We start from the raw sequence: 24949 nt of genomic DNA on the forward strand, positions 1-24949 counted from the left end.
AGATAAGGGTTCCACTTAATGGGGAAAAGAAAGGAAGAAGAATGAGAAGACATCGTACTGCACTGCTGCCAGATCACAGACATGAAGATTCTCAGATGCTGGCTTGAAATGTCAAATGAAATGGCTCTTTCTGGTTATGGGAAACTAGAAAGAACATCATAACAAAAGCCTTTGTTTGCATTACCACTGATACGCTGTAAAACTCACTCCGTGAGTGGGCAGAGTATATTACTTTTAGTTGTTTACACCGCTGCCATAAGTAGCATAAAAGGTTTAATATAAAATATAAAGTTAGTTTATGTAAAGATAGCACCTGTATTGCAAAATTGGAAAAGTCTTTACATTTGCAAATAAAAGAAAGAAAATTAATCTTTCTTAAGGGTTTATGTACAAGTCACAAAATTGTGCATGTATAGGTAATACAAAAATAGAACAAAATTAGATAAAAAACACATAAAAGAGAGAAATAAATACAAAGAAACTTGTTTTTAAAAACATTACTGTTACCACAATTACAAAAACTATTTGATTATTTACTAGAGTGTAATCCTTAATACGAACAGTTAGTGTTTTAAGTTTTCCTCAGAAAAACTGCTCATTTTGCAAGAAAAAAAAACATCCTCCATTCCAGAATCCTTTACATTTTAGAACAGAATTATAGAAATTGTACTGTTTAACAAAACGCAACTAATTCAGATGAAAGCCTCTGGAAGATTACTGAATATATGCTGCAAAACATCTTATCCAAATCAACATTTAAAACCTCTGATATTTTAGACAATGCTGACCTCTGGTGCAAATTCTAGTCTGAAGGTATAACAAAGACAAAGGAATACCAGTCCTGATAAGCTTTCATCTCCTTTTCTCCAAAGCATACAATCTCCAAATGTCTGACTAGAGCCCGTAGTGAATCTGTTTAGATTATATTGCATATAATCACATGTCTGTGTATATCTGTTTTGTGTGCAAAAACAGTGATAAAAGTTAAGAATGGTTTGAGTATTGGGATGGGTTATCTTCAGCGTGTGCAAATGTCCTTTAAAAAAAAAAAGCGTGGCATGCTTTCCTCTGGCTTGCCTAGCTTCTCCACTACTTCTACTGCACGATCTGTGGCATCTCGCTCCAGGCTTTGGCCTTCTTCTTGGCCAGGGCCAGCCACGGAGGCTCCTCCTGGACAAGAGGGGCTGGAGGCAGGTGGCTGGTCATCCTCTTACTCTCCTTCTCAACCAGGGATGGTTTGGATATCTCCAAAGAGCAGGCCACTGGTCCCAACAAGCAAGCAAGCAAACTGTTACATGCTACAAGTACTGTTAATGGCTCATCTGAATTATTTGTGTAACAATAATACCTACTTTTTGTACTTTCAAACACCCATGCTTATAAAAAGAAACAAAACAAAAAAGGCTGTACATTACTTAAAAAGAGGCCTGACCAAGACCCAGAATTACTGCTAACCTTGATGTAAATTAGCACCCCCCCCCCCCCCCCCCCCCAAAAAGCATACAAAGCAGCACTAAAACAGTACAAATGGTTCCAAATGCGTAAAAACTACTGCAAAAAGACTGTTCTAATACTTGTCCACTAGAGGGCAGCAATGCACAACCTTTTCCCCCCAAACTATTTGGCGACCCCCAAGCTGTCCTCAAAGCTATCTTATAACCAGATTATAGGCTTTTATGGTTTGCTATTGTACCAAGCAGAGCAACATCAAATTCAAATAAACTTCCTTATAAAGCTTTCTACGGTATCTGATGTAGCAAAGGTATTACCTTTAACAGGTGAAGCAACAGGTTTTAGCAAAGAAGCAACATCTTTGGTGACTGGACATGATAAATCAAGCAATGAACTCTTTTTGACAAGTTCCTCCTAGAAAAGGACATTTATAAAATCAAACCTCGAGGGAACCATAAATGAGACAACTGTGTACAATCAAGCTTTCCAAGCAGGAAAATGTAAGATATTTGCTATGCATACAAAGTGAAAAAAACATAAACCCAACTAACACTGGTCCTCTGTCTAATGTGGTTTAGATATTAAAAGATATTGAGTTTTTTCAAAGAATTCCCCAAATCCACACTGCATATGTCCCAAGTTAGAACATGGAAAGATTAACTAATTATAATCGGTGGCATTACAACTGATTTCTTCTTTAAGAATACCAAACAGCAAATGCAGCCATGATGTATTGCCTGAGTCCACAACATCAACAAGCCTCTGCCTTACAGGGCTCTACTTTATTGCAGATATTCCACAGTGGCATTGGTTTTAGTTGTAAACATAATTTTAGAATTCTTGAAGGCTAGACCTTTTCATACAGTGAGCTGTGATAGGAGAAATACTTTTCTCTAGGTGGTCTCAGGGTGGCCTGTTCATCAACCTGTGCTAAACAAAGTTTAAAATGCTCATAAAGTGCAAGCTTGAGCAGAATAAGACTACTCACATCAACAGAGACTTTACTCTCAGAGGATTCCTCTAGGGAGTTCTCTTTGAAGAGCTTCTGCTTCTGTCTAGCCACAGAGATCCAGCTTGGTGGCTCTGTTGCCTCTAATGATGTCTTACCTACTACCAGATCTGTAAATAATACCACAACATGAACAAACATTATACCAAATGAGCACAATAACCCAGACACTGCAGACTTACATTTCATAAAATAAAAATGTTCCCTATGATCAGTTAAATAGGTTGCTATGTCTGATCCTGAATTTTTCCATACAACAAAAACAACTGGTACCTGAGCTTCTTTTGGGCTTCACAGCACCTTCAGCCACCTGATCAGGCTTCTTGGGCAAAGCAGGCTTTTCGGCAAGCTGTTCCAAGATCTTCTCTGTGTCTGCAGACTCTGGTTGGGTGGTGTGAGTGGGACTTTCACCCTCTGAAGCATAGCGGTGCAGCATTGCTGTCTTCCTGAGCCGAACTCCAAAGGGGTTCTCTGGGGTGGTTTCTGCATGAGCCTGGGATATCTCTCTTGGGAGAGGGAGGGATGGCACACTACAACTCCGAACTGGGCTGTGGGGCCGTTCAGTTTTCACATCTTCAAGGAGCTGATCACTACTTGTGGATGCTGTGAATGCAGGTTCACCCTTTGCTGCAGACAATTTGACTGGCTGGGGCAATTCGACTGGCTGGGACCACTCTTTAAAAACCCCGCCAGAGAGTGAATTCTGCCAGGCGGGAGTAATTATAAATTGGGGCTGACTGTCAGGTGTGCTCGCAGACAACACCTCCTGTTCCACTTTGTGTTCTTCTAACAGCTGACTTCCTGAAGTCCGGTCTTGAAGTCCTTCCAGAATAATATGCTGCTCATTGGCCTCTTCTTGTAGAGTTTCTGACTTATCCTCTCTCTCCGTAGGATGCTGTGGAATATTGGAGACTCTGCTGGGAAAACTGAGCTTAACAGAGGTGGTAACCACAAAGGAAGGTGGCTCAACAGACTCCTGAGCTGTAATTGCTTGAAGATTTTCAGGCTGGCTCACAACTTCTGTTGAGACCAAGGCCTCAACTTTGACACACTGGTCAAAGCTTTCAACTTCAATGCTTGCTTTTTCCACTTCGATCTCAAGTTCTTCTTCTTCTGGTGGACATGTCTCATCATTGATTCCACTGTCTTCTCCTTGTTCGCCTTCATCATCTTTTAGTTCCTCAGCATCTTCTGCACTTTTTTCAATCTCCACTTCTTCCTCTTTGTCAACTTCATTTTCTTCGTTCTCCCACCATACTTCCTCTTTCTTGTTTTCCTCCATTTTCTCAATTTCAACTTCTTCCTCACTCACTTCATCCACTTTCTTCATTATCCTGCTTTCTTCATACAGTTTCTCATCTATGTCTTTCTTTTCATCATGCTGTTCCTCATCCTCATACTTAGGCTCACCTTCAGGCACTTGCAAATCTTCAAGAGGGGCTTCCTCACAAATTTCTTGTACTACTGGTTCTTCTTTTTTTGAAGTATCTTCTACTTCACCAAGATATTCTGCTGATTTACATAGAGTGTTTTGAACAGGTATGACCTGTTCCTCCAGGGGAGAGGTTGGATCTGTGGAGTCTAATAGGTTTGTGGCGATGTCCTCTGCCAGGAAATTTGGCACATCTTCACCAGTCACATCTTCCACCTATGGTTGAACAGCACAAGATTTAAAACTGATAAGAATGGTGATGGTCAATCTTGGTCTATGTTGTGGGTATTACAGAAACCTCATTTAACTAAAAGTCTAAATTCAAACCTTCATCTGTTCACCCACATCCTTAGGCTCTTGCACCAAGCCTGATGTAAGGGGGCCCTTCAGGGAGCTTAGCACTTCCTCCAGCAGTGACCCCTGCTCCTCAGAAACCACCTCACACCCTGCGTCCAGCAGGAAGTCGTCAGCATGAAGCTCCAGAGTTACTGGGTTCTCCCACGCGGACACTGAGAACTCCATGCTAGGGTGATGATCCTCATGAGGGACACATTCATCCTTGTCAGAATACTCTGCAGAGGTGGCAGATGTTCTGGATGATGTTTGGCTTTGGGTAGAGGCTGGTGGCTCCTCCTCACTCTGCTCTAATACTGAGCAGACTGGTTGAGACTCAAACACTGTTTCTTCGACCTCTGTATCCTCTAAAACATTAGCCATTAGAGAATTCAAATTCAGTTGTTAGTTCAGTGTCTTCACTATATACAAACATAAAAACCCTGTTTTTCCATTATCAAGGTGTCAGTAATGTTTTCAGGAGGCCAATGAATCAGGAGCTACCTTGGTTCTTGTCCCCTTCAGTAAACACTCCTACAGCTCTCAGTTTGTCATCCGTGTCTCTAAGCAGTACTCTTTCCCTTAGGTCTCTTTTCTTGCTTTGCAGCATCTCCCTCTATACACAAGCAAAACTCATAGTTTGGTTAAAATGTTCGAGTAAAAGCAGTAATCTGTCTATATGTCTGCTTCTGCATACTTTGGCCATTACCAAAATGACTTGACGGATTTCAAATATGTATACAAATATAACACAAAATTCATGAAGGTCATTGCCTACAAAATATCTTCCTGCAACTCCACATGCTTTCAACAGAAAAGGGCACAACAATAATATAAGCCCTCTATATAACCTTTGGCTGCCAAGAAAGCAAGGGAGCAGGGGGAATTTGAAGGGATGTCTCACACTGGCAGGCTTCCTCTTAGCACAGGCCATGGTGTTGACAGCTATGCGATGGCGGGCAGCAGAGCTGTCCAGGCAGGAGAGTGAGCTGGCGGGGTGACTGAAGTCCACTGGGATGGTCGCTTGAGGGGTACTGGGCCGCGATGAGGCTCCATTGGACATCTGGATACAGAGGGAGGAAAAGACAGCACAGAACAGAGGCGCACAGGGAAATGGTTACCATTCACATTCATAACGTCTATCTGCTGTCTGAGGGTCTGTTCATTTTGGAGCAAAAAACAAACAAACAAAAAAACATGCTACAGTGTTTTACACAAACATTTATATGCGAATGAGGGTTTAGAGGAGAGTTGAAGTGTTTAAGTGACTTGTTCCCAGAAAGTAAACAATGTAGCACAACTCGGATGAGATTCTTAGAGATTCTAGGCTCTTGGATTATTTTAATTCTTTAACATGGCAAAAAGCCTTCCAGCAAAAAGCCTTCTATTATCCTTTCTGTTAGAAACATGTTGATACACTTATTCATTTCCTTCCCAACTTCAACTGCCTGAGGAACTCTGCAGCAGAGTGTTTTTACAGCCCATTCTCCTTAAGGCAACACTTAGCCAAGAAGAATCTTTTAAAGTGCCCATTCTTCCTGCCTAAAGGCTCTGAACGTCCAATGGTCAATCTGAAACTCAAATTCTTCAGTGAACAAAACACAGGCATGGTCTCTTTCCTCTCAGCTTACTCAACTCTGACTGGTGTCTTCAGTGATTTCCTTTTGCGAAATAAAAGGAAAAACAAAAAAGGTCTCTCCAGCTGGGTAAGGTCAGCATTGCTGTGGTCCCACATCACTGATGGCTAAAATCCTGAGAATATTTATCCTTCGAGGTGAAACTGAAAATCTTTAAAGCTTTGTTTTTGCTTGACCCTGCAAAACTGTTTTATTTTATATCCTCTACAGTGGTGGATCCCTAAATATGGCCTTAACAGCCAGTGTTGAATTTAAGACTCATATCTTTTAATGTATGACTATTAAAATTCTTTGCCATCAAGTAGATGAAGTCTTGTATAAGGCTCACATATACTCTTTAGAGTTAGCTGTATATAATCCCTCAGCACCCATATTCCCCAAGATCAATGATACACATTAAGTATTTTTGGCTTTTAAAGATTTCACCAATGGTGATGTCATATTCAACCTTAGAAAAATAGCTGGCAGTCTAACAAACTCCCAAAACAAATGACCTTACAGTGTTCCCTGCTAATGCTGTTAACAGAAATCCTCTCTGCAAGAATACTGGGTCTGAATGAAAGTTCCTATGAAGTGTTTAGCTGGAGGTCAAATTGTTTTCAAAACATCTTCAATATGCTCTCTATTCTTGCTTGCATGCAAAAAATCACATGACTGCAGGGTGGCTATAGGCTAAAAGAAATAACTGTGCTGTGTGTTTATGTGCTGGCCAGGTTCAGCTTGGTAGCTACATTGCCTTGGAATGCTGGAACAGCTCATTTCTAGTAGACAGTGAGGCTACCAGGGCAAACCACCGGAACGCTGCACAGCCCACATCACCCAGATCTGGCAAGTTTTGGCAGCAACCCCTGCTATGCAACAACAAATTAAAAATCCTACAAAAATGGACTGAAGTTTAGAAAGGCACATCATTACAATCAGATAAAGCGTTCATACCTTAGTTATATCTATGGTAGTGTACCAGAAAGATTGTGCAAATCTGAGAAACATTTTTCTTTCTCAGTCAGAAATAACTGAGGTTTTTTGTCTTGGCCTTGATATAGCTATTATATAGTTTGGATTTACTCAAACCTTTGTATTGGAAATGAAAAAATGTCACAAAGTTTTCAGTACATCTGCAAGATTGTGCTCCTTTTCTGAGAAAGAACTTCAAAAGGTGGGCCACATGTTCTAACAGACCATAACTGTCACCAAGTGTTAGGTAATAGGCCCATCTGAAGGCTCAAAATCTTAAACAAAACAAATACATGACACTTATTTTAAGATCTTGTTATGAGGGAGTATGTGTGTGGGCTTGTGCATATGTGTTGATGTGCTGTTTTTCAAAGAGGGCACACACACAAGCTGAAGCTTGGTAACAGAGCTCATTATAACAATGATCTCTTGTGCTAAGCTCTTCATGATGGACCCTTTACTAACCCTCGAACACTTTAACTAACAAAGGTTTTTAACAGTAAGTGAGAGCTACAAAATTAGTGAGGCATATATTATCTTATATAATTTTAACCTTTTAAAAATCAGCATTTAGCACCTTCAAATTTAGAGAAAGTGTGATAAAAAATTCAAAAACAAATTATCAGATGTTGATTTCAGAATTTGAGCTGTCTGAAATGCCACTGAAATCACTAAACTGAGATGCAATTTAACCTACTTGTACAATTTGAATAAATTCATAAAAGAACTCATTTAAAGGTTACAGGGTTTACTTTTTATTGCTCATGACAAATTTGTTCAGGACCTTTAATGCCATTGTCTGCTGCAATGACTTGGATTGCTACTATATACCAACAGTGCTCAACTAAAGTCTAATATCAATAATCTACAGCATAGGAGAGGAACACATACACACGCACGCAGACTTGCACTCAAAACCGTTACAGTGCTTAAACCACTCCCCTACATTTACAATGCTTGACCTTCTCTCCAGGTTGCTCTTCCTCCAGCATTCTTTGTTGCAATTGCCCACATTATACTGTAGCCAGTAACCACACAATATTAGCCTCCTAACTGTTGAATTCTTCTTCTCAGAGTCAATACACGGTGCGTATGTGATTTGTGTACTTAAGCCGACCTCACACACAGCTTTCATTGTGAAGGTAGGTAGTTCTCTGGAAATGTTCCACTGCACTGTAGGTGAGGAGTGTGTATGTGTGTGTGTGCACGTGCATGCGTGCATCTGGCTAATATGGGGCTGTGTTCCAGATGATACATTATGCTAAAATGCATGTCAAAAGGCATGTAATGAACGTGTCATTAGGATAAAGCAAGCATTTTATTCTTTGCACAGTGTTCTAGAGCATCACCCATAAAGGGGCAGTGTGTGTATGGACACTTTTAGGAGAGTGTTACCTGGTCATCATCACTGTCCGATTCCTCCAGACTAAGGGAAATCCTTCTCTGCACCACGCCAGACGACTGCAGATGCAAAAAAGACATGAGAGGTGAAGGTTTGCTTCTGTTCAAACTGCCCCCTACCAGTTGTTTGCACTGAATACAGGTTGCAGTTGCATGTGAAAGTTCATTCCTTTGTTTGCCTATTGATTTAATCCAACCAGTTAGCATTAAATATTTTGCAATTTGCTTTGCTCAGAGAGCATGACAGCATTTTTTATTTGTTCAGACTGAAAAGATTTTTAAAAATGCCATTATAATCAGTTTTAGTTCTGCTATGAAATGCCTTTTATTTTGTAGCTAGATATTCAGGAGGACAAGACTGATACTTTATGAAGATAAATAATTATTCATGGCTGGTAGCACAGCTTGTGTCAATACTGCAACAAGCAAATATTTTTAGTGTAAAAATGAGGAAATCCATTATTGAGGGAAAAATAAAAACATTTTAAGGCATCACAAATTATTCTTGACTTGGGAGTTAGTTCCCTGATCAACAACACTAGTTTCAGTATTGCAACAATTCGGTGTCCCTCCATCTGAATTTGTGGTGAGCTGTCTTCTTGGGTTTGTGTGATTTGCCCCAGTCATACAGGGAGTGTTCAGGGTGTCAGTGAGCATCTGAATTAAGAGGGAAGGCAGGTAGGTGGAGCAGGGCCAACCACCAGGCTTAAAGCAGCTCCACAGCCTATTGAGGGGGGCTTTCCATCTTTGCAGACAGAGCCTACGATGCCAGATGCAGTCGTGTGCTGCTTAGAGCTGGAGTGGCTCACATGCCTGTTTGCTGATGCCTGACACACTGGTCAAAGGGAACCTTGTTTGGTACATATAGAGTCTACAAATAATGAAGATGATGTTTACACACTAGAATACCAACTTTGCCTCAACCGTGCAAATGGGCCAAAAGTACTGATCAGCATCATAAATCTGATTGGCTCTCTCAATGATAATGGAAAATGCCAAAGCATGCTATATGCTTTGTCCATGAATAAGGTCAGTGCAATAACAAATCAAGTTCAGGCCAAACTGGAAAGGAAGCAACAATACAATTTTAAGTATCAGTATAAACCACAGCCTTCTGGTAATGAATATTAATGACTTTGTTTTTAAGATTCTTCATAGTTTTCAGCACAGTTGGAAGCAGAGGACGTGTGGCAGCAGGAAGCGGTACCCTCTGAGAGGAAGCAGGCAGCATGGCGCTGAAGCTGGAGTCCCCAGGGGGGCTGCAGGGCAAGCCGTCATCCTCCGACAGAGTGGCTGACTCTTCAACACTCCTGCCAGAGATGGCCGGAGAGCCCAGCCGGATTGCCGACTTCAGCTGCAGCTGTGGGGGGGGGGGGGGGGGATAAAAATCACTTGCTTAAAATACATAGGGATTAGCAAATGTTATGCACAATATCCCTAGGTGTGCTGTAATGATCATGGCACCCTACAGAGTTATGACACAATGGCACACTGTATTATAGTATAAAATTCTGGCAAAATTCAACAACAACAACAACAACAACAACATTTCAGTCAGATGTATTCCATGCCACAGACACCATGTAGAGTGGAGCATTCGTCTAAGTGGGATAAAAACTGCAGCCAGTTTTCCAGCTTGGACAAAAATCATGATGCAGACTAATGTGAAAATTCAAACGATTTCAGGAAACGGTCCTCCAAAACTTCAAAAATATGGATGACTCTTTGATTAACGTGATGAGATCAGTCTTTACCCTTCATCCTCTTTCTGATCACTCACCTTAAAAACACTCTTCCGTGTCTGAAAAGAGGTTTGCTTTGGATTACTTTTATCTGATTTGATTTTTCTTTATCTGTGTACTCACTGTCTGTACCTCTGGGCTTATGCATAGGCTGACTTACTTTAGATTTCCACATATACATCTCCAGATTTTATAAAACCCCATGGAGTGCCAGCTTTAATACTGACTCAAATAAACAGTATAATTATACTCAAACAAGGATGATTTTCAGTGGTAAATGATCCATGTTCTACCAATGTTGTCAGGTAAACATGTGAGCTGGAAAATCCTACAACATACAATGCAGGAAACACCAAGCACAAACCAGCTGTAAACTCAATACAGAATGCTTTACAATACCTGTAGTGATTTCACTTTCCCATGAATGCTCTCTTGGGAGGCAGTGAGGGCTTCATTAATCTCAGAAGAGGGCGAATCGGAAGCGAACACACTATCATGTGACAAAGCCTTGTTTCCCAATTTGATATTGTATCTGTGGGAAAATTGTTTTTATACAAGTTATATTCAAAATAATTCTGTGCCAATAGAGTAAATGTAAGAACCTCAATCTCCTGTAGGGAAGAGCACGTAGAGCATAGTTCTAGAAACACCAAGGTCATGGGTCCCGTTCACAAGGGAGCACACATAGTGCCATACTTATATATGTGCAAGCTACTCTGGATAAGAGCGAAATACCATAAATGCAGCCTTGAAATTTAAAATTCAAAAACTAAAAGTGGAAAGAATATGTCAGCTGCCTAAATGACTTTGCCAAACTGGCTGTTAGCTTGTTTTGAGAGCAAACCCTGGCAAGAGACAGTATGTGACATTTGCTGAATAAAGACAGCTTGTTGTGACATCTTCATTTATTTCAAAATTAAAAATCCTACTCCAAATTAGTTATGTAGTTCTCGTCTGGATTTGAACCAAAATGGTCAAACACATATTTTATAAGTGTACCATATTTCTGTTGGAACACCATTTGTTTTTTTGGTCTAACACATTTGGAGACAGTGATGCACATTAAGAGTCCCTGGCCTTGGCTCCTCCCCATCGCCTTGCACAGAGTGGCTTCCTTAGATTGCAAAACAGACCACCCTAGCTCCTTCACCCAGAAAGAGAGTATGTTTATAATACAGCTGAGCATGCTAGTGGTAGAGTGCTGGCTAATTCCCTGCAACACATCTGAACTCAGCACAAAAAAATGTGCCTTACATGGATCCAGAGGCTTCTAGACAGGAGGCAGTGCAATTGACTCCACTAAAATGCGGGGCAACAGACTGAAGCTTTTAAGTAAACCATGTTCTGATATCCCATGGACCTACACTTGCCATTTTGGCATGTATTATTTTTGAATATGCTTTCAAATGGCCTCAGATGTTTTTGCATGGCTAAAGCAATGGCTTAGCAATAATTTGAGGGTAGAGTAAATACCACATTCTTCAAGTAATACAAGACAGCTCACAGCAGGGGTACTCAGCTGGGGCCCTGGGGGACCCCCTGCCCCTGCAGGGCTTCCTGCCTTCTTGATGCAAATGAGGTGAGTCAGTCTGAGAAAAATCTTCTACTTTGCAGAGTAGTGGGTCCCTCAGGATTGGAGCCAGGAATTCCTCACATACTATATCCAAACTCCAGTTACTTGTACTTGGTACCATAATGCATCGTTGAATATAAGAACAAACATACAGATAATTAATTAATCATTGAAAATTCATAATTAATCTTCCTACCCAGAGTCACTGTCCTTGTCCGTGAGGTTGTGGGTCGGCTCCGGAGTGTTTATGTCATCGCTAGACTGGCCGGACTTCAACCTGCCATCATCTGCCGCCACTGCGGCCGTTGCCCCTTTCCTTTTCTTCTTCACAAAGAAGTTCTTGAATGTCTGGAATCGGGACTTCTTTTTCCCTGGTGCATGAAGACGCATGCAATTTTAGTTATGACATTTGGACCATATCTGTGCAGAAATGTGAATGGAAACTCGAGACACTTGACTGGCAGATCTGCATGCAGTGCTGAAAATGCATGTTTTCTGAATTAAAAAGCACCAACATTTTGACAGTCATCCAGTGTCAACAATGTGAAATTCTTTTTTAATCTGCTTCAAGAATGACAGAATGTCTTTATAGTCCATACAGACACATGTCATTTGTAATAGGGTCAACAATGAAACAGAACAAAAGGCATTTTAACAACTCCATGCAAAAAAAAAAAAAGGCTTTTTTTTTTTTTAACAAAGTGAAGAACAGTATGATTTTCATGCGAGTCAGATTGAAAGTAGCCTTTTAAAATCAACGATCTGTATTCAACAGCTCATCATAATGAACACTGCTCCAACACGACCAGTGTTGAATTGTGATTTATTCCCTCCTGGGTGCTTAAAATGCTCATTTAACTTGCCAGTAAAGCCTGGCTTGTATTATTCCTTTCAGCAGCTGTAAAATCATCCCAGTGGTGAAGCAACATTAGCACCCCAGTGAAAAAACCTCAGCCACATGGTTTTACAGCCTCAACCTTCTACCTTTGCTAAAGCCCCCTGTGGAGATTTAACAGCTAAGTGCCTCAGTACTCTGTTGAGAAATGCCTTGTGCTACATTTCTTGTGATAAAACAGTCTGGATGGACTTGATGCCTTATTAAAAGGACAATGCTTTTCCTCTCATTTTTCTCAAGTGAAAGTAAAATTGACCCCCATTCATCCATCTGTTTAACTATGCATCCACCATGAAGTAATTAGTGCATTACTTCTTCACCTCCACATACTGTCATGTATGCATTATTAAGCCAGTCGTTTTCATCATTATACCAAAACCATGTGTTATTAATAGCAAAGCATATGAATCAGAGTCAAGAGACTCCAAAGGTCAGATCCATTCTAATGAAAACGTGTGAGTGGTTCTCAGGACGGTTCTCTGCCTGGCTCACAAAGCCCCTCTACCATCTGGTCGTACAGGCCCACTGCCTGCCCAGGGTCCCTGTGTGTGGTGGCCATGGTCATCTATACACTAAACACTGTGACCCAAAACAACAGTCCACAGCTAATTACACACTTGGACTATAACTTAATCACAGTTTAGAAACCAAGGTTGTCACTTAAGCCTTTCTGGGGAGTTCTTTAGGAATCACTGAAATTTCATGGTCGAAAAGGAAACATGATCATGGGTTAATTTGACTGAGCTCGAGTTGGTCTATAAGGGGCAGAAAATAGGCAAAGCTCAAACTCTAACATGCAAAGTTTTTGTTTGGATTATTTTAACAGTGAGATGAGCCTGGCAGCAATATAGACATACAGATTTCATTAGTATCTCCTAGCTCCCAGCTTACCAGCTTTCAGGCCAAGGGGCACAAAAATTAAATTTGAAATCTGGCTCACATACTTCAGACTGTACAATCTATACAAGGGTGCTGGCATTACATTATATAATGAAGCAATGGCCATGAAAACTGGATTTGAGTCCACATGAAAGGTTTTTATGTTATTTTACCTATACTAGAAAGCACTGAGATAACTGTCCTCAGGGCGGTGTTGTGCTGACCAAGCCATTCTCAGAGCTGTAAGCAGGCTTCACCAGTTTCAAAATGTAAACTTGCATTATACTATTCTCCATCCTTGGAGACTGCAAACTCTGTCTAACTAAGTGTAATTTCTGTTTTGACCCTCCCTCTCTCTCTCTCTCTCTCTCTGAATCACATGTCAAAGTCCTGTTGGCATGGTCTGAATCCTCCAGCTGTGGCCTGTCTGATAGGAATAAACAACAAAGAGAGAAAGAGCTCTTGCTCTCTCTCTCTCCCACCCTCCATATTCAATCATCTGATTACTCTACAATGAATACTATATATGGCCTTCTGAGAACAGCCTCACTGAACATAAATGTCTGTTCAGCAAGACCAGCAAAGATGACGCTTGTATATAGCTCCATGCACTCTGGTGTCGGCTGAGGAGTGTATAATGGTGATGTTATACTATAAACACCAGTGAATGCTTTGGAGGTTCAGCCTGAGTCCATAGCATCACAAATACATCACAAATTAATTAAACTTTCAAAAGCATTAATTTATATTGATACAACTGCTGATAAACAGTGTTTAAGGTCCCACATGCCCAACCAGTTGGTAGAGTTAGACAGTAAAAGTCTCCAAGTTTTCCCCCACATTGGCTCATTGATCAAATGATTGGTCTAGAATGATGAATTCTGTACTTACTGCTGATATACGGCAATCCTATAGCTTTGTAGAGCCTGCTGGGTTCTTGAGCTGCCTGTCGAGGAATATCTCTCTGGCTAAGAGAGTATGTGAAGTGTTTTAAATGAAAATGTAAATGGGTGTAAACCTGACCACAGGTCAGCTTTCACAAACTCTAAATCATTCCACTATGGAGCTGGAAACACAGATTTTAGGGGATTGGTTCCTATGCATTAAACCTGTAATTCAATAGATCAGATCATCTTCCTCTTTGGATTGAGAGATTCTGAGAAGAAATGGCTGCTACATTTCTCAAGGTAAACTCTTCTGGACGTGACACTAATTGTCTGGGACGTCCTGCTTCCCACAATGTACTGGGGGAGGGGAGGTTGTATGTGGTGCTACAGAAAGCACATGTGTATGAAAAAGGGCGAAAAAATGTTGGCTTTGACTCTTCACAACTTGACTTCCTGTTGATGAGAACATACATTGGGTGTACAGTCCCAAGGGCCAACTTAATCCAATCCTCTGTTTGTCATTGATTCATGCTTTCGCAAAATGGATTGAGAGTAGTTAAATTAAGTCAAGGGGACAAATCAGCATATAATGATCTGGCTCATTTGAAGCAGTGGTGTCCATTCCCCCCATACACCGTCTTTGTTTACTCCATTGTTAACATGCCTGATTTATCTTATGAATAGCTAAGCAATTAGCAGATGAGTTGACTTGGCTTTTGTAAAAAAACAAACAAACAACAAAAAAAAAAACCCCACCAAATCATTTCATGCACGTGGACTCTAGGAGTGGGCATAAATAACACTGATTAAATTGATTTGTTAAATGCAGATCTCTAAAGGGATTGTTTACATCTAAAAGCTATAAATGGTAATGCATGACTGAGGGAATGGATGAAAAGTCACAGGGACTAGTCAGGTTGGTTTCATTTGCCTAATACTAACTGGCATCCATTAGGCTCCATCCACTATTAGCATCATTGGTGGTGGTGGTGGGGAGGGGGGGGGGTTACAGTACAGAGGGAATTACCTGGGCACTCATCCGCTGCATCTGAAGGTTCGTCGGCTGCACTGGGGGCCACAGGTCCCGAGGCCATGGTGCGATCCCTGCTGGGAAGCAGAGACGAGACAGCATTAATCACAGCAGTCTGGCCCAGCGAGGAAAGACCATGCACTACAGCATGCCGTTTAAGATCAAACCAGGAAAGCCCCTCCACAAAGAGCTAGACCCCATGCCAAAACACACACTTATTCCTGAGAAAATTGTGTGCAGGATCATAGGCAGTTTGGTCTACGGTTAGTACAGAGCACGGATGTTGTCTGTACAGAAAAGGAATTAGCCATATTTCTGAAAAAAAAAAAAGAGACAGAACTCTAATGTCAAAAACCACAGCTGCAGATCGTTTCCACAGCATGCCACGGAGGCAGATGACTGAAGCCTATCCTTGTGTCATGTGTTCACTGGCCATTCCAAGCGTTTGGCTGTACCCGCAGCAGAGGATTAACACCACCCCGGCTTTAGCCCAGCAACACAACCCTGATAAGCACACGCTGTCTCCTACAGATTACACTGCTGACACCCAGCCACTCTATCAGCCACCCTGCACTGTTGACACCACATAGGTCCCAGATCAGTCGAGCTCCTCCTGTACATCCTGACCCGAGTGAAAGACTCTGGGAATGGGTTGTGAATGGGCTTTCCTAGATCAGTTCCCTGTGGAGTTCTGCCAGTCCAGCATGAGGAAGTGGTCAGCAGTGTCTGTGAAAGGCAGCTGCAGCCTCAGGCTGCAGGAAAAGCTAAACAGGACGTGGAGACAATTTGCAGCACTGCCTGATATATACAGATGGTTAGGGCCTTTAGCAGGGATGCTTCTAGTGTTGTTAGGAGTAGATATACAATTCCTGATATATCTGTTTACCTCAGAGCTGAAGGGAAGTGGTGAGATAAATGATAATCAGCTCCACTTGTCCTAATAGATTTAGATGAATTTTAGTAAAGGGGGCTCATATAGTTATGTCTTTCCCTCTCAACACTTTATTTCATCCTTCTTCATCTTAATTTCAGGATTTGTCTGCACCTAGAATAATCCTTATTTCTGAAATTTCTATTTAGCATTATAAGTATGATTCAATCACTCTGTGCAAATATTTGGGGCTCTTTGCATTATTTCTGTGTCACTTATTGTGACAGTAGGAAAAAAAAAAAACAGATCTAGCATACCAACTGACAACATCCATCCACCCACTCATCTATCAACCCACCCACCCACCCGTTTGTCTTCATTTCATCAAGCCCCTCTACCCCCCCCCCAAGTTCTCCTAACAGGAAACACACTCCGCGCTTCCAACTGCCTACATCCTGTGGATGATCACATGCCATAATCCCGGTCATCCCATGAGAATAGTCCAGAAGTCCAGCTGATTTTGATTAATCAAGATTCCATTTAGACGCAACTACAGCTCTGTTCCTTATGATGTGCAGAGTTCTTATTGTTCATCATCTTGAGTATTTCAGACTCCCAAATAAATTCCACAAGCCAGCCAGAGTCAGAGGCAGAACATCTAAAAGACAGCAGGAAGGAACAATGGAAGACATGGTTTTCAACTGATAAATAGACGTTCTGTGGGCCTTGGGTGATACCTCCGCTATCATGATTGCACACCTCATGTTGTCTCCATGTGTTTATCAGGCACATGTATGCAAGCCAACATGTCAGCAACAGCTGCAAGCATCATTCTCACATCCCTTAAACCAACACAATTTCAGTTATGACACGACAATCATACCAGTACAGTCTCATGGACATTGCAAAGATATTGGAACCTATATTGGAATCACTGTTACAACATGCTCCTAGTTTCAGTTGCAATGAAGTACTTCCAGAACAAAAAGCCAAGTAAGCTTAAATCATAGATCAGAAGCTTTTGGTCTCAACATCTATGTGGCTAGCACCTCCAGTACACCGGTCAATCACTTAACAAAGCAGCAAGTCAAAGCAAGTCATCCCAATGGCAAAACAAAGGAGGAGCTCCTGCTGAGTACAGTTTTTCCAGGAGATTTTGCTATTTTCATGTTTCTCAAGTGAGACTATGCAGTTGACATAAGGCCTTCTGAATGAGTGGGAACATTCCAATGTGCTTGTCATATTGCAACTGTACACACACTCATCATATGGGTCCACAGTGGACGCAGGTTTGGACATGGCTGTCTCCATAGTTCTCCACTCAGATAAGGTGCAGGGAAAATCAACCTTTATTGCTGATTAAAGAGCAGTTTTGTAGATTTTGCATTTCACAATTAGGGCTTGGGACAAAGGGAACCAGGCCAAAACAAGAACAAAAGGGCAACTTTTACCCCAACCATCAGATAGGGCCCATTCATTTCCTGTGTATGTCTCAAAGGAAACGTTCACAAAGTCTGCTTCACAGATTCACAGAGGGGTGAGTCACAGATGGCCAATGTTATCACATGAAAGAACAAGACTGAAATGGACCATCAGTGCAATACAACCACTAATGAGGACAATGTTCAGAAACAGTATGAATAAGGCTGAACACACTTATAATTGCCCTCTGCCACAATCTTTCATGTTGACATGAAATAGACTATGAGTTAAATGTGCCATACATGGGGGAGGCTATGGAAAACAAACAAAAACACAAAAATTGTGTCAACATTGAGAAAACTGTATAAAAATCCTTCTCATATTGCACTAAACATTTAGATCTTGGATATTTACTCAAGGTCCCTTTGCCACACAATGGCAAACTAAGATAAGGGCAGCATTTTGAAAAATGCATGCTCAAACATACTGATGGGCCGGTGAGACTGAGGACCACTGGTCTACAGTCGAGTGGGTGGCCCCAGGCAGCGCCAAGCTGGCCACTGGTGAGAGACCACCTGGGGCTCTTCACACAGCTGGCCTTGTTTCCCCACATCTCCCACCATGACAGTTTGGGTCACAACCAAAACAGATTCTTCTAAACATTAACAAGAAAGTGACTGTCTGGGCCAACAAGGCTCCATTGTACATTTTTAAGAACTTAAACAAACAAAAAGCCATAAAGTAATTTAATCATTTTTGTCATAGTTTGAAACTAACATGAATTCTCCCAGTCATGCCGATATAGCTGTGAAAATAGTTTTAAGGCTTAAATATCACCCCTACTGTCAATCTGTTAACAGTCATTTCTTGCAACCCTGGCATGATTCCCAGGTGTCAAAGTGTGCATGTGTGTGTGGCAAGCGAGGCGATCTCGCTCAGAAGAGTACCCGGGTGCGTGGCTAGAGGTGCCCTGCCGTCATGTGACAACTAATGCACTGACCTTGGAGTGCCTCCAGTGCAAGGGCAGGGCCATGATGTCCACCATTTCACACCTTATTGTTTGAAGCATTCAGAATGAAGGGAGAGAGAAGAAAGAAAAAGGAAAAGAGAGGAAACAAGGAAAGAAAAAGAGAAACAACACAGTAAAGGTGATGAAGGGTGAAAAGAGAATCAAATGTGCATTAAGTGTGTATGTTTGAACTGGCTGATTCTTTGGTACAATGTTAAGAGTTAGTCAGAGAAACATAGGTACTTCTAAAGTTGCTATTTCTAAAATGCATAGTACATTATGTCAGGCCTATACTGAAGATTTATTGTAATACTCTTTCCCAAGACATTTTATAATAACAGAGCGCAATCAAATACTTCTGTATATGATTGTCATCTGGACATACTCTAAACTAAATTTAAAGCAAGGTTTAGAATTTTTTTGTAAACAAATACAATTTTGCAGTGCTCCTTATAATATTAACTTTCCACACTCTGGCATCACTTCTTCTGGGTCATTTTTGCTAGAAGGTTATTTCAGGCTTCGTCTTTAAAAAAAAAAAAAAAAAAAAAAAAAAGAAGATGTCCATTCGATGGATACAGATAGGTATTGACAGGTCTTCTTACACCCCCCCCCCCCCCCCCAATGCCTAGATACAGAGAGTCACCTTTGTTACACAACAGGAGACCAGACAACAGCTCTTCAATGCACAGTGGGAGATGACAAATTGATAATTTTATCAAGCAGTGATGCACACCAACCAGCTGCAACCAAACTGCCTTAGAGCTCTCTGCTCTGATGTTGTCAAATCAATGGCACTGATGAATCAGATCCCTCTGACACCACTCATCTTTCCTATTAACACTGCACTTCCACAGCATAAGATGACAAATCTAAAATAAGGATATGGAATGATAATATTCAATAGCTGGACTGGCCAAGGTTTGAGCAGCTAAATTCCAAAGGAAAGCATGCTCCATGCACCATTCATGCCCATTTTACCTAGTAAGGCCCTTATGGACATAAAGTTTAACGATTATATATCAGAATTCGTCATGGATCTGTTGTTTTCATGGTGTCCTCAAACTCACTCGTCTATGTCCAAATGTAAACTGGTACTATGAGATTTGTGTTTAGCTTAGGAAGCATTTTTGGTTAAAGTACCCGTTTATTATCAGCTCTGACCTTATGCGACTGTTATGAGATCCTAAATTAGCCATGTTATTTTTGTTTGGAAGCCATTCCTAGGCCTTTATTGTAGCTACGAAGGTCCGTAATTTAGGTGGCTTTACACAGCGTTCTGGCCATTTCAAATAGCATATTCCACATTATGCGCAGGGCATGAATCACTTGCAACAGGTTTCTACCATATTATTGAACAGTAATGTTTATGTGTCAGGGACCACAACTCTACAGTTGTGGCCAGCACAGTTACCGATGAAATGCAGACCACTGACGCTAGACTCAGGCAAAAGGGGACCTCAGCTATTTCAAACAGGGCAAATCAGAAAAGATCCTACTGGAACACCACACCAAAATCACAGAGATTTTTCTTTAAAATCACTTTTAAAAACAAAAACAAAAACAAAAAAAGAGCACCAATGATGAGAAGACTAGGTTGGATATATTTGTCTTTGAAAAAGAGGACACTCCAGTCAAATTCTTTGATCTTAGACCTCTGAAAGAGAAATAAAAGGACACCATGAAAACAGGTCCATGTAAAAACCAATTTTAAAGTCCATGTGCAATCTTAGTAAACTCTGTGTGGCTTCAGTTTGCCTTTTTAAGAGTGGCTTTTTTAACAGACAGTATTAGGCTGCTAAACACAACAGTTCCATCTGGATGAGGTGAGACGCAGATCTTACTGCCAGCACCAGACTGCAAACCAACATCATCAACAAACTCAGCAGAGAGAGAGCGCAGATGGCAAAGCTGAAAAGGGGAAAGGACAGTCGGGGCTGAAGTCTTCCTCCAGTAGATGTTTTCCCCCAGCTCCTTGCCAAACTAGGCACGGAATGGGGCAACTTGAGCATCTTAAAAGGAGCATGCAGGGCCATAAAAGGCTGACCCACAGAAGGTTGCAAGGAGCAGAGGCACATGGTTCACACCTAAGGAACACTCAAGGAATTGGCAACAAAGGAGCAAATGTTTAATTGTAGTGGAGCGTATTGTGTTTCCACTGGAATTTCAGGCATACATTACAATGACAATACCAAGAAATGGTTGACTTACTTCTGTAGAAAGATAAGCATGACATACTTTCAGTTTGATAAACAAGACTTTCTCTCAGAGCAGCTTGGATACAAAGCATGACTGAATCAAAGATTTGTTTGCCATGCAGTTAGGTTATTACACAGATGGATATTTTAAAATGCTCCTTATTGAACTAATTAATCTGAGACACTATTATAACACATAGCAGCGATCTCTTTATAAACAAAGACGTGCTTGGTGTCTCCTCCTCTGACAGAGTCCTTTATTCTGGCAGAAGCAGCCACTAGTGCAGTGTTCCACTTGCAAATAATCTCATTGTATTTTATAAAACCCTTGCTGAAATGTTCATCTATAATTAATATACCAAAGTTCTGAACTGTTAAAAGTTCAAAACACAAACAAGCATGTTCAGTGCAGATTTTACATTTACATTAAAATTTGCTAGAGTATTGGTAGCATTCCCCCAGAACAAGCCCAAAAGCACATGACCAAGCAGCCTGCATAGTGGCTTCATATAAGCAACAGGCACCAACTTACTTCTTTCCTCGCAAGCAGCTGTAAAATGCAGCCATTGTGTTGAAATATGTCAAAACAAAAGACACAAGATCGTTTTATCCCTGCTGCATCCTTTGAAAAGATCCTTTGGATGTCCAAAAATTCCTCAATGCTCAGGTCTGACTTACTGGATTAATAATCCTGTTTACATATACAAATGCACACATAATCTAAGACAGATGTCAGTATGAGAGTTCCCTAGAGAGGTCTTCTTAGTCTTCCTTCACAAAGCATGCAATATCCTTCTAGGGTAAGGTAGATGTGTGCTCGAGTAGACTGCCTCCTAAGACAGTGAGCAAGCTTACTTGTTCGTTCATTCTCTCTCTCTCTCTCTCTCTCTCTCTCTCTGTGTCTGTCTCTCTCCCTCACTCACTCCCTCCCTTCCTCTCACTCACTCACTCACTCACTCACTCACTCACTCTCTCCCTCCCTCCACTTCTCTGTCACCTAATCCCTGCAGTCGCTGCTATTGTTTCAAGACAGCAGCTCCCAGCCGATTCAGGCAGGCAGCTCTGTGATAATTAGGTGGGGGAGAACCCTGAGGAGACGCCAGCACTCTGGCTGTACACATCTTCTGCCCTGCCAAATAGGGAGGAGGGGTGGTTGGCTGACAGCATGCACATGGATGTCTAGTCCATCAGAGTTTACATCAATCAGCAGCAGCTCATGAGCTAAAACAATGCAGACAGTCTGACTGATAAAGGACTCGAAAATTGGTTCACACCAATTGCTACAACTTACCCGTGTTTTATTTCTTACTATTGATGTTAAATAAGTGTACTCTGTGAAGCTCTACAATATAGAGAACACAAATATTTGTTTTCATTCCAAGTATGGAGGCTTTTCTACACTCCAAATATGGACTCTGAAGTGACCACGTCTTTTAGGCAGTTGTTCAAGTGCCCTGTTTGTTTAAGATGGTGCACTCACAACTGGCAATGCACATAAGCAAAAACTTCCATGTCTCTACTGCTTACAAATATTGCATCTAATTTTTCCCACCTCTGGCAAAATCGATTAAGTGAAGATTTATGGAAGCTCATTCCCCAAGTCACAAAACTGCAGGTATACAGTCTATTCTGGCTGGCTAAAAAGAAGAAAATAAAAAATTATCTTTACCAAAACACTTCTTATACCCTATTTTTACAACCTATTACATGACAGAAGTAAATGCACAACAACCTATCCATGATGGCTGATGAATTGTGTGCTTCCTTCCTTAAGACATCTGGCACACAGAGATGCAGCATGAACAAAGTCACTGAATTTCAATGCATACATCTCACAACCGTCTTTTCAGAACACTCTCTGGAATGCGGGTTAGTTCTCCCTTTGAGAGAGAGAGAACACATTGGTATTTCCTGAAACATTTTTACTCTGACCTACAAAACCCATGTGTGTTATGGTTCAAACATACATTTCTTTGCAACCAAGAAGTGTAAAACAAAGACACCCTTTGAGGTACTGAGCAAACTTAAATCACTACATTCACATAATCAAATGTTTCAAAGACCACTACAGTCTGAGAACATCACCATCACCTGATACTCTAAAACCGACCTTATCAAAAACATTGTCTACATATTTGTAACAACTGTCATTGCATTTAAGCTACTTTTGTAAGATATAGGTCTAAGATTAAAAAAGTCCTCACACATTTGTACAGATCCTGTGCGATAATTTATTGTGTAAACAGTATCAATTAACTTTTCCAGTTGAAAGACTAAGTGGAATAAATTCACAATGCACTTCGTAACATATTTGGCTCTGACAAATCCCTCAATTCTTCGACAGTTTTCACTGGCTCGGGTTTCTTCAGTCAACCCCTGCTGTGCAGCGTTTCTTTTCGCTGCAAAGCTCTCGGAATTCCAGCTCACATCTGGAACGCATCTTTGGAGGCAGCTTTCTACCTAATTAAGGCCATGTACGTCCAACTGTAAGTAACAGGGAAAATTATACCCCTTAGCACAGAGCAGGGGCCTCGTGGCATCGCGAGTGTCTACCAAGTCGATTTAACAAGTCATAATATTTCATAGCCCAAGCCGTGAATGATATGAGGGAAAACAAAAGCTTATGGGCCAGTCCTATTACGCTTATGTAAAAACTATCGTCACCAGACGATAAACAAGGAACCCTTTTAAAACTGCACGAAGTCAAAAGGCTACGTATCTGTGTTAAGTTCCCCTGCATAAAAAACATCCTGCTGGGAATGCTCCGCGTGATCGACCAACCACGCCTACGTTCCACGCCCATTTTCCATTTTGTGACGCCATTCCAAATGACCGCCCCCTTTAAAGATCCAGGTCCTTTAAAGCTCTGTGTGTGGTAAGCTTACCGGACTCCTTACAGCACTTTCTCAGACCTTTATGGGATGTCAGTAATTAGGGAATTGTACCCTGCGTTTTACAATGTTTAGCTCTCTTTGGAAGACCTTTAAATGACTATTAAAAACAAATGGATGAAAACTTATTTTACAAGACACTGTCCTTAGTGAACATAATGAATTTCATTAGCTTTAAATAAATTACAGGAAACGTGTCACTGAATGATATGCATATTATATGTGAGTCAAACAAAGGCTAAATACTAAACTAAAAACTATAATACAGCCTGTACGATATGTAGCTTTTATTGACCCAGGTATATGAACCATGAGAAGACCGTATACTACTTGGAGAAGTTAACCTACTGTGATTCATAGGATTATTAGAAAGTAACTATTATATAGCCACATTAGGAATATTTTCAGACTTGAGTTAACCTAAACGTCTGTACACGTTCCCGTTTTAGTAGACTGAGGGGTCAAGGGAGGCTACAAACCTTTTCACAAGCACTTACAAAGGACAGTGATCTCAGTACAGTACACTAAGTCTGATGTAGAATAGTGATGTCAAATCGCGCTTTTCGACATCTTGTTTCAAAAGGCTTTACAAAAAAATACAAAGCTACATGAAATGCCTCGGGCCCACACATTTCTAAGATCACGATGTGGTAGCGTACGTAAACGGATTAACTCTTCTTTCTCGATGCAACAAAACCTTAAAACAGTAGCTGCTCTTTCGAGCAGCCTACGAAAACCCAACTATAACCAACCCACGTTATCAGAGTAGAACCAGTTGACATTAAAAAAATACACAACCCGGTTTTAGAAGTTTGTTTGTTAACGACGTGTGTAAGGTTTCACTGATAAATGGTTCCCCTAAAATGCATAACCAACTGTCTGTTTCATTACCTACTTTCATTCAACAACCACCCAAACTCGCGTTTAGATGAATAAACTGATTCTTGACCATTTTAACACCATCCTATATTTTATTTACAACTGTGCCTATTTTAAATGCATGATAGACCCATTCTTTATCTAGCCCGTGCCAGATAACCAAGAGAAAAATAACACAAGGTGATTAATTTCACGAGTCCATACAAAGTTGTTAGAGACTGCAGGATCCTAGCGTTAGTTAACTACATAAGGGAAAACTAGAGAGATTCTTTAGCTTGCAAACATCTCGAAACTCCTATCTGCTTCGTTTGGCTCAGTCGCTAGCATTTACAAAGACGTTTAGTAAAGTGAATAAGCCACACTAATACGGTAGCCACACTGCCAAAAATAAATAATATACTTACCAAATCAGTTATAGGACAGTTACGAGGTGCAAAGCATCAGTGATTTGCTCT

At 41.0% G+C, this 24949-nt stretch overlaps 1 protein-coding gene across 7 annotated transcripts; it reads right to left on the reverse strand.

The window, feature by feature from the left end:
* Positions 1-512: 512 nt before the first annotated feature.
* Positions 513-24949, reverse strand: zgc:66433 (uncharacterized protein LOC321250 homolog). Of its 7 annotated transcripts, none has more exons than XM_027002102.2 (14): positions 21403-21640; positions 21257-21274; positions 15222-15301; positions 11730-11904; positions 10360-10492; positions 9426-9578; positions 8213-8278; positions 5131-5289; positions 4731-4842; positions 4221-4594; positions 2735-4109; positions 2441-2571; positions 1770-1866; positions 513-1262 (listed from the first exon to the last, which is right to left on the reverse strand). In XM_027002102.2, exons 3-14 carry the CDS (start codon positions 15286-15288, stop codon positions 1096-1098), a joined length of 3009 nt encoding a protein of 1002 aa, XP_026857903.2. In that variant the 5' UTR covers positions 15289-15301; positions 21257-21274; positions 21403-21640; the 3' UTR covers positions 513-1095. The 7 variants fall into 7 exon arrangements, with proteins under 7 accessions (XP_026857903.2, XP_026857902.2, XP_026857901.2 ...); XM_027002101.2 differs by adding an exon at positions 18518-18569 and having other exon boundaries at positions 15222-15298; positions 21257-21640; XM_027002100.2 differs by adding an exon at positions 18518-18569 and having other exon boundaries at positions 21257-21640.

The sequence above is a fragment of the Electrophorus electricus genome, chromosome 12 (assembly GCF_013358815.1).
Source record: "Electrophorus electricus isolate fEleEle1 chromosome 12, fEleEle1.pri, whole genome shotgun sequence".
Classification (NCBI taxonomy): Eukaryota; Metazoa; Chordata; class Actinopteri; order Gymnotiformes; family Gymnotidae; genus Electrophorus; species Electrophorus electricus.